General features: G+C 47.0%; 1 protein-coding gene across 1 annotated transcript in view; it reads left to right on the forward strand.

Moving 5' to 3' along the window:
- The window catches only part of COPG2 (coat protein complex I subunit gamma 2), a 107,668-nt gene that overhangs the window by 64,930 nt on the left and 29,079 nt on the right, over positions 1–13,659 (forward strand). The window contains exons 15-20 of the mRNA XM_077770726.1: positions 1,301–1,376; positions 2,202–2,305; positions 2,810–2,935; positions 3,951–4,013; positions 4,551–4,690; positions 5,479–5,650. Coding sequence (XP_077626852.1) covers positions 1,301–1,376; positions 2,202–2,305; positions 2,810–2,935; positions 3,951–4,013; positions 4,551–4,690; positions 5,479–5,650 — 681 coding nt within the window. The remainder of the gene's footprint in view (positions 1–1,300; positions 1,377–2,201; positions 2,306–2,809; positions 2,936–3,950; positions 4,014–4,550; positions 4,691–5,478; positions 5,651–13,659) is intronic.

Consider the following 13,659-nt stretch of genomic DNA (forward strand, 5'->3'; position numbering starts at 1 on the left):
TAACTCTGTTTTTACGGGGGTCGTTTGCAGAGCTCCGCCATTGTGCTGTGGCATTGCAGTCCTAGGTCTCTTTGCTGAACTTGTATGTCCCTAAGGCACTTCAGATTCGACCCAAACGGAAGTCCTCACCTTTACCATCCACTCCGCTGTGAAGCCGGAAACGTATTCTGCTGTTTCAGAAACCCCCCACCCCACCTGCTCTCTGACCAAGTTCTACCAAGTCCGCATCCTTAGTATTTCTGCATTCTCTCTTTTCTCTATTTTCCCAAGTACTGGTGAGGCTCTCCTCCATTTCAGATGCCTGCCTGGTCTGACTGCATGTGGTCTCACAGGTGTCTAGTCTGTTCTCCGCACTCTGCCGCCAAAATGGTCTTGGCGCACAAAATCCGCTTAGCAGTTGGCTGTGGTGCGCTCTGCTATAAAGACACAAGTGTGTCCCGTATTCAGTGTCCTTTCATTGAACCATGAGGCTCAAGCATACCTATTTTGTTGTGTCCCTCGCCTCCCCTTGCTCTCTCCGGCACAGAGCCTTCGCTTCGGCCTTGCCCACGGTATCCATTACAGTGTTGCACATATTTCTTCCCGGGGCCTTGGACTCGTTCTCTCTGCCTGTATTGCTCCTTTCCGGCCCTTTCTCTCCGGCTAACTTTACTTGTCCTTTAGGTCTTTGCTCAAGCTGCAAGCGTCCATTCTTGTCTCACTTCTGCAGCAGTTCTGACTGAGGCTCCTTTCTCCCTTCTCACATAGCATCTGGGCTGTAGTTCTACCATGGCCTTTACCGCGTTTTCTTTGTCTCTTTACTTACCTGTCACCCTCATTAGAGTACAACTCCTTGAAATCAGGAACTGTGTCTTTTATCTTTCTACCCCCAGCACCTAGCACAATTCCTGAGAAATAAATAAAGCAATAAATCTTTGCCTGAGTGGAGTGAATCTAATAGTAGAGTTTCTTTTTATCCTTGGGGCGGGTTGTTTGTGTTTGAGCTTAATTACACCCCTGTGGTACACAAGGGGCTACGGTCAGAGTGGAGGAAGGCTCGTATATATATGATTTCTTTTTCCTCAGTGCGTGGAGAATTTTCCTATCCATAGCTTTCCTGGGCCTGCAGATTTCTAGTTAGGCTTCAGTGGATCAAAGAAATAAAATCAAGAAGTAGGTAAATTAAATTAAGAGAGTTTATTCCCACTGGGCATGGGGAAGCTTCTTTTTTATTTATTTATTTATTTTCTTGAATGACTATTGCTTAACCCTGAGAAACCAATACAGCATTTATGTTGTTTTATTTTATGCTTCATTATAGCTGCTGTGAGTGCTTTGGCTAAATTTGGGGCTCAAAATGAGAATCTTCTCCCAAGCATCCTTGTGCTCTTACAAAGGTCAGTAAGAGAATGTCTTTATTTATTTTTTTTCTAAGAATGCCGTATGACTGAACAGACCATTCTGCGTTGTACCCTGTCCAGTGTTTTGCAGGCCTAAGAGCAGACCTGATGGAGTAAGTCAGGGGCAAATGGCATTTTTGTTATCTTTCTTGTACTTGTGCTGTGCACATGTAGATTTGACTTTGACTTTCTCTTACCGAGTTTGAGGAAGTGACTTAAATACGTGTGCCTCAATTTGCAGAATAACTTCAAAGGGATTCACCGTGGAGCGTTGAAACATCAGCTTTTTGTGGATTCCATGGCTCCCTATTTGATGAGGAAATGATCTGCTTTAGCAAATATTCCGTGATTACATCTTATAATTGAAGCAGAAAAATTATAAGCTAAAGGCTGGCTGGTTTAAATAAAACAAATTGCCATTTGAGTGGTGACAGTGGCTGGATTATGAATCCTTTTTAGTATCCTTGGAGAGCATAATAGTCCCATCTCTTAATTATGAAGAAGTCTGCGTCCTTACCAGGGTCATGTGGTCACATATTCAAGACTAGACTGTAACCTGCTACCTCATGTTGTTGTCTATTTTATAATTACTTTAATGCCTACTGATGTAGGGCTTCTGGTTCATAATGACCCTATTTCTTTACCAATTTAGAACAATCTCCCAAATTTATGGAGAGTGTAGGATTCCATGGTGAGCTCATGAGCTCTTTTCTAAAGGTAGCATCAGATAGCAAGTACTGCATCCTTGAGGTATGGTGGTACAGAAGGCTATTGGGACATTGGAGGGTGCTGTGACATGCCTCTTCTGTGTCCCCTGGACAGGTGTATGATGGATACTGATGATGAGGTTCGGGACAGAGCTACTTTCTATCTGAATGTGCTGCAGCAGAGACAGATGTCGCTGAATGCTACGTACATCTTCAATGGTCAGTGAGAGCCACGAATGGAGACAAATACATTTTTGTTCCCCACATGGCGTCTTGGATGCGTTATCTTATGATTTGCACGTGAGCAGACCTCACTAGGCAAACGCTTGCCTTTTATCTTTGAATGCACTTCCATTTCTAGGGGACCCGGAAGTATATAAGGGCACAGAGAGTATTGCTTGCTGCCAGCTGTCCTTGAGCTCCCTCTGGATTGGCTCTCCCTTGTCCCCTTATGTTATGATTGCTCCCGCGTGGCTAAGTCGCTCCCTTTTTGGGAAAGGTTCTTATAATTTGTTGGAAATCTTGGTGCTCTGCTCCCATGCTTCCTTGGCAAAATTGGAAGGCAGTATTATAAAATAGCTTCCCTTTTAATTACTTAGGTTATAAAGTCTGTGGCTTTATTTTTCTCTTTCTTCAGAAAGCTTAGGTAAATATTACACATCTGGGCCCGTCTGGATCCTGGGATTGGCAAGAAGTTAGAATGCTGAGATTTCTATTTTGTAGGCCTCAGCGTCTCTGTGCCGGGGATGGAGAAAGCCTTACACCAGTACACACTGGAGCCTTCGGAAAAGCCCTTTGACATGAAATCTATTCCTCTTGCTACGGCTCCTGTGTTTGAACAGAAAGCAGGTAACGGGAACACTATACTGTCAGGTTTTCTACATGAGAGTAATTTTACACCAGTGAAATACTACGCTGTCAGTGTATTTTCTCAAAGACTTCTTTTATTTGTTTAGTTGTCACTCCTTCTAAATCTTAAGGAACTAAGATGGATTTTTTTTTTTAAATATTTCTTTATTTAGAGAGGGGGGAGGGGCAGAGAGACAGGGAAACAGAGAAGCCCAAGCAGTCTCCGCACTGTCAGCACAGAGCCTGACGTGAGGCTCAAACCCATGAACTAACTATGAGATCATGACCTGAGCCAAAATTAAGAATAGGAGCCCTAACCGACTGAGTCACCCAGGCGCCCCTGGATATATTTTCTAAATTAGGGTTTCCAAGAGTTTTTTCCTGGTTTTCGCATAGAGTATGAAACATGACAGATTGAGCTTTTTCTTCTTTCACTGCTAAGTGTTCCCGCATTTGAAGTTAGTGGTCCCTGTGTGTCTCACTGTGTGCTGCTAGCCCCTATTTTTATTTTCTGAGATTGGTAAATTCTTGATTTTTGCTACTGGAGGCTTGTTGTGAAAGAATCTATGGGATAAGATCATAAAAAAAATATTCCTCAAGCATATCTAACTTTAAGACTCAAAACAAAACAAAAAAGAGTTTAGTGGCTTAGCATGAGGATGAAAGATCTTAATGCTAACCTTCAACATTTTCAGTTTTTCTGTTATTACACAAGTAATCTTTCCTGTTTGAATCATGAGCTCTGTTGTATAAATTGTGCCTCCTTCTAGGAGTTTTTTTTGGACATCCTGGTCCATTTAAAGCAAATTCTGTATTTTTAGGGCCACTTGATTATTTTGCAAACTACGTTCACTAAATCCATTCTAATATGAGCATCTCTCTGAAAGAGGCTACACAGAACCTACCAGTAAAATTTAGGAATAGCTCCTTATATATCTGGTAGAAGTTTCTGCCTGCATTTTTAGCTTGATAGTGGGAAGGAGGGTCATGTGACTGTTCACGTCTGTCTTTGCAGAAATCACCCTCGTGGCCACCAAGCCAGAGAAGCTGGCTCCTTCCAGGCAAGACATTTTCCAAGGTATGGTGATTTAATGGGTACAAGTCATAGTCTTGCACCCCAAGCACTGTAAATAATAATGACGTCTACTACTTTGATTCAGTTTGATTAAGTCTCAGCACAGGAAATCTTTGCATGAACTATCACAGGTGGTAGTTGTTGGTGGCTACCTGGAGTCCGTGGGATTTTCAATTTCCAACCACCAAGTTACCCCCTGGGAGAGTTGTCCTTACTATGTGTCTTGGTTAACAGGGAACTCTAATTTTACAATATTCGGAATTTAGTTTCTTATTTTTTTCCTTGTAGTGATTCAATATATAAACTCTCTTAAAAGATTATTTCACTCAAGCTTTCGGACATACTAGTCGAGCCTTCAACTGTTAGTAAGCCAGTGGAAACTTAAAACATTTTAGGCACCCAGAGTAATGCCTTTTCCCCTGTTACTTTCTTCCTTCTTTGCTTATCTTTTTATTTTTAATACAGTGTATCGTCAAGTTGGTTTCCATATAACACCCTGTGCTCATCCCAATAAGTTCTTATCTTTTTTTTTCTTGAAAGAACAATTGGCTGCTGTTCCTGAGTTTATGAATCTAGGACCCTTGTTCAAGTCTTCTGAGCCCGTTCAACTTACAGAAGCAGAGACAGAGTATTTTGTTCGTTGTATCAAGCACATGTTTACCAATCACATCGTTTTCCAGGTGAGAGAAGAGCCACCGCCGGCTCCTGTACTGGCTCCGTGTTTGTGGAGATGCGTATTGATTCCCCTTTGGTTTATGATTCTAGCTGCTTTTTACTGAGCAGTAACTTGGCCTCATTTCTGGGTTTTTCCCTAACTCAGTAGCTATAGAAATGCCTTCATATGACGGTTAAACTTTAAAAAGACTTAAAACCGAAATGTCTGAAGTAGTTGGGACAACATCAAGTATAACCTATTACAAAATAATCACCCTTTTTTTTTTTTAATCTTTATTTTTAAGAGTGAGACAGAGAGAGACAGAGTCTGAGCAGGGGAGAGGCAGACACAGAATCTGAAACAGGCTCCAGGCTCCGAGCTGTCAGCACAGAGCCCGATGTGGGGCTCGAACCCATCAATTGTGAGATCATGACCTGAGCCGAAGTCAGACGCTTAACCGACTGAGCCCCCAGGTGCCCCAAAATAATCATCCTTTAACATCAGGGTAAATTAAGTGGTTTGTTCCAAGAACTTGGATTTCAATTTGCTTCTTAGCTGTTAGACATCTACCGTCTCATTTGGTAGACCTCAATCTCAGGGAAAAGACAAAAACTGATGAATAATGTCAACAAAGAGAACCCAAGGCTACTCGTGTTGCCTCAAGGAAAGTCTCAGGAGGGGACCCGCAGGACAGTTTAGAGAGGAAGGGGATAGTGGGTTCCAGAACAGAGCTGTGGATTATGGGTGGGAAGGAACAACTTGCTTGAAAACTGTTCTTATCCGCCATGACCTTTCTGTCCTCTGACTTTCCAGTTTGACTGCACCAATACTCTTAATGACCAGCTACTGGAGAAAGTGACAGTGCAGGTGGAGCCGTCAGATTCCTACGAAGTGCTGTGTTGCATCCCAGCCCCCAGCCTCCCTTATAATCAACCAGGAATATGTTACACTCTTGTCCGATTGCCTGATGATGATTCGACAGCAGGTACTAACCCACAGAAGGGAGGAGACAGGATTAAGAACGCATTAGAACTTGAGCTCTTCAATGTCAGGGCAGATGTTTGGGGTTCAGGAATATGGTTCTCTTCCAGAATTAAATGTAATGATAATGATGGTATATTTATATTTATAAAATTAACTACTGCAGAAATATTCATCTTATAACCAGGTCTCTAAGTAATATTTGCTGGACGTTTAAACTGAATGTATACAGTGGCAGCTCTGAAAGGAACTTGAGCTCTCTGTTGTAACCGTGTAATCACTAATGAGGGTTCCGTACCTGGCTTCTCCTGTGAAGGGTCATGGCCTACCTGTCCCTGAGGTTTTATCGGGGGCATCCTAAGGACTTGGTATTCAGTAGGTCCATGGCATTTTAAAATTATTTCTGAGGGCCCTACAGCACAAGTCTGAGAGTATAGCTCATCCTAACAAGTGGCTTAGCCAAGCTCTGTATACCCACATTTTAGAAGAGCACTGGAAGTCTCTCCTTGGCCCGTATGCGGTCTTGAGGGAGGGGTGGGGAGACCTAAGAAGGAGGGCCGACTTGTAGGGCCAACGGTATGTACACACTTGGGGTCTGTGGTCTTGTGACTGACCTCTTTGAATGTCAAGTATTTATTGTACTTGATTTCTTTCCCCATTTTCCCACCTGAGCTCGTCTCTGATTCACTCCAGAGCTTGACACCATTACCGAGTTTTTACAGAAATAAGCACACACATTGCATTTATGTTTTGAACAATTTTTATTCCTAGTACAGGAAAAACCAATTTTTACTACCAGTACACGAAAAAACAATTTTTACTACTGGTACAGGAAAAAAAAAACCCAGAAGTTAACAAAATTAACAAATACTGGGGAAGTTACAGAGTTACAAGAAATTGTTAAAAGTACTAGTAAATAGTTATCCCTGGTCATCATTCAGTTCCGTCTGGGGCTTAACCTACCTTCTCTTAGCCCCTCCCCCAACTCCCTTTGTAGATGTTGGTTCTGGGAGCCCCTGCCCAATCTCTTCTGTGTTGGACGATAGACCAGGCTACTCACTCTAGCACGAGGTAGATTCAAGTTGGCACCATTGCTGGGTCTGAATCCCAGGCGGTTCCCTCCGGCCCTAGGCGGACCTGCACTGCCTTTCTGCAGCCACCTTGGATCCGTAACCCCCTGGGTAGGAAGGCACTTTCTTATCTGGCCTTCGATATTTCTCCTTCAAGCATCAGGCCATCTGGCTTTGACTTTTAATTACCTCCTTTATCCCTTTACGAAGTTCCTCTAGTTCCATCCCCTTTTGGCTTCACTTTCTCTCCTGGTCTGTTTCCCTCTGGTCTAAAGTATGTCCACCAGCCACTAATGAAACTGGCTGTGCTCTTCAGTAAAGCGAGCTTTATTTACCCTTGTTCCCAACCAATATCTGGGCCCAGCCTTAATGTAGCCCTGTGGCTTCAGCCATCATCCTGGGAAACTTGCACTTCATCTTTTTTTTTTTTTTTTTTTCCCCAGTTGCCACCTCTCCTTTTCTCAAATTTCCTCCCCTTACTGTACTTCTAAGGTTTCTGGTTTTCAAGGGATGCCGTTACTTTGCAACTTAATTTTAAAGGGAAGCAAAATGCTGAACTCACTGAAGAATCAAGCTCTTCCCAGCTGAGAATACGAGCCCCTCCCATTTCCCAGGCTCACTTGGATAACTACTGTCAGGTGCCTCACACCCCAGGGAGTGGTCTTAACAGAATACAACAAATACAAGTTTACAATATCAAAATACAGAAAACAACAATATTGAAAGTACAGAAATTACATTGTACAGGAGCAAACCACAACAATAAGAAAAAACATTTCTACCAAGAGAGGAAGTTATGGGGGAAGGGTTCCTCACCCCTCCTTTCTAAGGAGTTACTTTATTTTTAAAACACAGATCTTACAAGTTAGCCCAGAGGTTTCAACCTTTGGTCTGCTGGCTATGGACTCTTTTGCTTGATGGTTTGTTAGTATTTTGTTCAGAAAAATTTGGCACTTGGAGAATTTTCTTTGTTTCCTGTTAAACTTTGCAAAGGGTTTTCTGATTGGTGTTAAACTGTTTACAGTTATAAACTCTTGTTCTTGCATCTTGGAGAAAAGAAATGGAACTTTGTCTCGATACTCGGATTCTTAAATTTTAATTGTTAGTACTCAATTTATCTTTGACCCATCATTATACCTGCTTAAAACCTTTCTATTCTTTAGTCTTGGTCAGAAATTCTAATATTTTTAATCCATGGCCAATTCAAAGTCTTTGCTGTGCAAAGAACAGAAGTGAAATACCAGGGCATAGATGGTAATAAGAGTCTTTTACCACCACCACCACCCGCTTTTTTTTTTTTTTCTCTTTTTTTGTTTTTTTATGGTTTTTTGTTTTTTTTTGTTTTTTTTTTTGTTTTTTTGCATATTCCCCATTGCAAATACTGAATTTTTCTAATCACCTGAAGATCTAATATATCACTTCTACTTATTTCAAAAAGTATATTTTCCATACAATCTCACTCTCTCTCATACACACACACACACACACACACACACAAAATTCTAAAGACTGATTTTTTTTCCACTTGAAAACTGTATATTATAATAGAAAGGAATATAGGTTTGGGGGAGAGACAGATTGGGATCTGGATCTGCTACATACGGACTGGGTAACTTGGACAAATTCTTAGTTTTCCATAAGCCGTTAAGGATTGTCGTAAAGATGAAATGAAATTAAATAAGGTGATTAGCATGGTGCCAGACACATAGTAAACACTCAATAAATGGAAGCTGTTATTGTTTTAGTTCTGGAACTATGCACTTTCTGCCTTTATGCTCTTTGAAATCAAGTCTTCCATAGTTCACAGGATCCCCCCCTCTGACCTCCAGGAAGTTGCTCCCACAGTTATCCCGGTCTGTGCTGTATCTTTAAACTTTCTCACTCCCCCTCACTTTCTATGTGTGCAAAAATTCTAAACACCGTCGGACAAAATTTACTTGAGCCCAACATCAAGATGGTCCCAGAAGTTCTTCCCTCAAATCATGGGCCATTTGTGGGAAGATTACCATTATCACGGGTCTCTATTCAGTTCATCCTACTGGTCGTTTTCTGCACGATTCCTCCTTTATGCAGACACTCTCGGAAAAGCCTTAAGGACAGCGTTGTTTCTTAGCACCCCTTCCCATTCAGCAACTTTCTTTCCTCTGAAGATTTATTGCACCTGCACTAGCACAGATGGTACGTGCAACATTCTAGGACTCTTTCCCCACACCCCCACCTCTAGGGCGCCCCCCTGCTTATTGCACTTTTTATTCCATTCCAATTCAGAACTGCTGTGACCCCTATAGTGCTTTTGTTATTGGACTGTCGGGCCTTTAGTGCATCACAGGTCTTGTCTCAAACCATTTTAACCCATTTAACTCACTTGAAAAGTTTTCAACAGAAGAGCTTCTTCCTAAGAGGCAGTTTAATGGAACAGGTGTAGGAGCCTCTTCTCTGTCATTAGGGATGCTGCCTCCTAACAGTTCAAAACTGTGCTCGACTTTCAACCTGCACCTCCTTAACCTCTGTCTGTCCTTAAGCAACCACAGGGTTCCCATGGGCTCTGAGGTCTTCCGAATCTGTGGTCTCTATTCTATTACTCTGTGTTCAATATCAATAAAATTCACTCCTGACACTCTGTATTAGCCACTTCCATTAAGTAAAATCTGTGTCAGTTTTTCACTTTCACCCACCTCCAGCCACTCACAGGGATCCTGATTCATGGCCCTTTGTGAAACTTCGTGTTTTTCCAAGCTAAGCTCCTAATCTGTATTTTTACTCACATATTTAAAAAGTAGGCTAGGTAAGAAATTATTGCTCAACCACCATTTCCTCTGCCTTGATCACTGGAATTTGTATCCGTCCAGCCTTAGAATTCCTCCAGGTTGACCCAAGAGAAGGGCCAACATTCCCAGTTCCACATCCCCCTTACTCACCTGCTCCTCCTCCTCCCGCCTAATCTGGCTCTCCTCAAACACACTGGAATTTCTGACATTCCCTCTGCACTAGCTTTCAACCTGCCTTTCCATCCTGCCCCTTGTCACACCATCATCAGGGTATAAATCTTTATTGCTGCCATTCTTAAAGGATAACCCCTCTCCATAATGACCCATTAAGGAGGCACTGGAGGGCTGCTGCTGGCCTCCCCCTCGAGGCTTCACTTCATGAATTTCTCTGTGCACGACCACCCGTTCTCTTAAATCAACCAACTTCCATTATGTGATTATGTGGTAGAGCTTTCAGGCAGCCCCTGGCTTCTCCACAACCATTTATTTCTACGTATTTCTCCTATTTCCCTTCATCTCATTAACTGGGGTCAAGCTGACAGGCTGCACTCTGCATCATAACCATTATAACATTGCTCAATAATTCCGCAAATTATTTAGTAAGTATACTGGCCAGGTTAATTCCATTTCAGCCAATTCTTTCCATTTTTCCTCTGCTCACTTCCATTGGAAAAACAACAAACGTATAAATAATGTGTCGCCATCTGCAGTGTGTGTAGTTACCGGCGCTCGGTGCAGTCCTTTCAAAGTCCAAGTGACGGCACCGGACCGCCTTTGCTTTGTTTGGCTGTAAATACTCTGTAATCTCTACAGGGTGACACAGCAGCACCTACGTGTTCTAACATTCATTAGTGTGCTCCCACCTTTGGGCCTTAATGGCACACGGTCCTCCCCCCTTGCCCCCAGACCTGCCGATGTCCCTGGCTGGCCAGTTCTTCAGGTCACTGGTCCATCCTCCCTAATGCCCTTTTAACCACCCTGAGCCCCGCAGGCGGCCCTAGGTTCTCTCCTCCTCCATGCTGCCTACCTCTTTTCCTTGTCTCATCGACTCCCCCCATACAAATCCCATCCGTCCGCCGCCTCATGACAGTTCCAGACCCCACTGTCTCTCTGACACGCTATGTGCGGAATCACCAGGCTCAGACAGGGACTCCCTGCTCCTTCCTCAGCATCCGGGCTACTTCCGCCACCACCTGCCAGGCACGTGGAGTCAGGTCTTCTCCGTTCCGTCTTCTTACCTGATCCGCCCTCGGCCCCCATGTGCTGTGCTGAATCCATCTCCTACTGACGTCACTGCTAACCCCTCTACCCTTTCAGGTCTGCCATCTCGGGGAAGGGCATTCTCGGGTCCTTTCTCTGACTGTCATCCTCTCACCATGCCCTGCACCGAGAGGGCTGTCTCCAGCATTTTAAATGGGCCTCTACCTCTCCCGTCTCATGCTCCTCGGGCCACCTCCCCCTCCCCCTNCAGGTCTTCTCCGTTCCATCTTCTTACCTGACCCGCCCTCGGCCCCCATGTGCTGTGCTGAATCCATCTCCTACTGACGTCACTGCTAACCCCTCTACCCTTTCAGGTCTGCCATCTTGGGNGGTCTTCTCCGTTCCGTCTTCTTACCTGATCCGCCCTCGGCCCCCATGTGCTGTGCTGAATCCATCTCCTACTGACGTCACTGCTAACCCCTCTACCCTTTCAGGTCTGCCATCTCGGGGAAGGGCATTCTCGGGTCCTTTCTCTGACTGTCATCCTCTCACCATGCCCTGCACCGAGAGGGCTGTCTCCAGCATTTTAAATGGGCCTCTACCTCTCCCGTCTCATGCTCCTCGGGCCACCTCCCCCTCCCCCTCCTCCCTACCCGGACTCCTTCCTCCTGGGCTGTGCTCCTCCCCCTGCACGGGCTGCCTCGGGACCTCGTCCTCACCCGGGATGCACGGTCCCTGGACGCCTCACGTCCACTCCCTGCCCTGCGCCCTCTGCCATCCTCCTCAGCACAGGACGCTCCCTGATCCCCACTAGCCCCTCCTGCCCTACCTGCGAGGCCCTCACCTGCCCCGTCTCACTCCTGCCCCTCGGACCACGGCTCCTCGGCCACACCGCCCCGCGGGCTGCAGACCGCCCGCCTGACCTGCCCCCCGGGCCCGTCCCACCGCCTCTCCTGCTCCGCTGCTCTGCCGCACACGTGGCAAAGGAGCTGACCTGCTGCCTGCGCCCCGTGACGGTCCTTCAGCTCCCCTCTGTGGGTCGTCCAGCTGACTCCGCAGTCCTCCCGGCTGTGTGCTCCCTGCTCGCTCCCTCACCCACTGCTCAGCCCCTGCTCACGCCCTGTGGACCCACACTCCCCTGCCCCCTGGGGCCCACCCGTGTCCCTCCTGTGACCTTCCCTGTTTCCATGCAGGCCCCTTCCTTGCACACTCTTCCTACAGCGCTCTCCGCGAGCCTCTGCCTCTGATTCTTCTACGTTTTTCCTTTCCTCCCCCTCCCGCCCCCGCCCACATGGTCTGACACAACTGCACCCAGTCTCCACCTGCAGGGCCCTGGGCCCCCCTGCCTCCCTCGCAGCATCTCCGTCCCAGATGCTCTCCTTCAGCGTGGCCTCCTGTCCCCTCCTTCCGCGTGGACAGCCCGTCCGCTGCTCTCTGTCCACGCAGCTCACACAACTTCCTTTCGGCCGCCATTCCCACCCCCTCCGCCTCACTCTTGCCGTGTCCGCAGCCAGTCTGCACTCCCTACCCTCGGCCAGTCCGCCCCGGCCCTCCCACCCCCACACTGTCCCAGAGGCCTTCTCGGCTACATCCACGTGCTGCTCGCGGTCTGCCTGGTCCCAGGGCCCTTCTCCCCATGTCTGACTGTGCTGACTCTGAGCCTCCATCTGCCCCCGGCTCAGGGGCTCCTCTGCTCACCTGGCCCCTCTCACCTGCCCCTCACCGCCCTGCACTCTGCCCCTTCCACCCAGTGATCCTCACCCGAGGACGCGTGACCCCCAGGACCGCCTATCAGCATCATCATGTGGGCGTGTTTTTGTGTTTTCGTTTTGTGTCTTTTTGGGTTTGTTTTTTTTGAGCAGAGCACTGCTCCCCCTCAGATGTTCTGATAGGCCTGCCTTGGGGGCCACGCCCACAGCCCCCCTCGGGTGAAAATCACCCCCCCCCATCCTCGGGAAGGATCCCCGCAGTGGAAGCAGCCTGACTCCCTGGGCCGCTCTCTCCCCACGCACTGCCCGTGGACCTCTACTTCTATCCGTTGCCATTGACACGGTTCCTCCGATTCCCAACATCTCCCCACACTCTGACGTTGACCCGGCTCTGTCCCCTTGGATCCACCACATTCGTTCAGTATTTAATCCCAACACCTGCCGGGCCCCAAGCCCGTCTGCACGAGAGAGCACCGTGCCGTTCACAGCCTCCCGCCCCTCACCCTTTATGACTTGCCAGCACTGTGACGCCATCTTTGGTCCAGTACTGCTGCTTCTCCGTGCTTGCCACGGTCTCCTTGCCTAGGTTACCTCTCCTCCTTTCAGACCCGTGACACCGTCCCCTCACTGTGGTCCCCATGTCCCTCTGTGATTCCTGCCCAGAAACCTTCCCTTCCTCCCTTCCTGCCCCGACTCTCCTGTGTCCTCTCTGGGTGGACCCCCTGGTCTTCCCCAGCCTGTCCTCAGTCTGTGGTCCTCTCCCCCCAACTGTGCATGTGTAGATTAGTTGCAAGCTCCTTTTAAAAAGGTGGTTTTCTCTGTGCCTGTAGCATGGCCAGTGTCTCCCCACCCTCCTCTGCACATACACCCATTGATCCCAACCCCGTCCTCCTGTCCAACACAATTGCTATCACCACTNGAACTGGTCATCCCTCAGGTATTTTATTAGGCCTCCTGGGGATCATGCGTGCATCCTCTCCTCAGATGAAATCCACCGCCACCTCTATCCCTGTGAAGAATCATGGCTACAGAAACCCGCCTTGCACCCTCTGGCTGCACTCTCCCCTCAGATGCTTCTAGGCTCCACCAGTTGCCATTGATACTGTTCCTCAAATTCCCAACATCAACCCACACTCGGACATTGACCCGGCTCTATCCCCTTGGAACCACCGCATTCCTTCCATATTTACTCTTCGACATCAATATGCCCCCAACCCCAGTCTGCACCAGAGCACTGTTCTGTTCACACCTGTCACTCACACCCTT

This window comes from Crocuta crocuta, unplaced genomic scaffold, assembly GCF_008692635.1.
Source record: "Crocuta crocuta isolate KB4526 unplaced genomic scaffold, BGI_CrCroc_1.0 scaffold266, whole genome shotgun sequence".
Classification (NCBI taxonomy): Eukaryota; Metazoa; Chordata; class Mammalia; order Carnivora; family Hyaenidae; genus Crocuta; species Crocuta crocuta.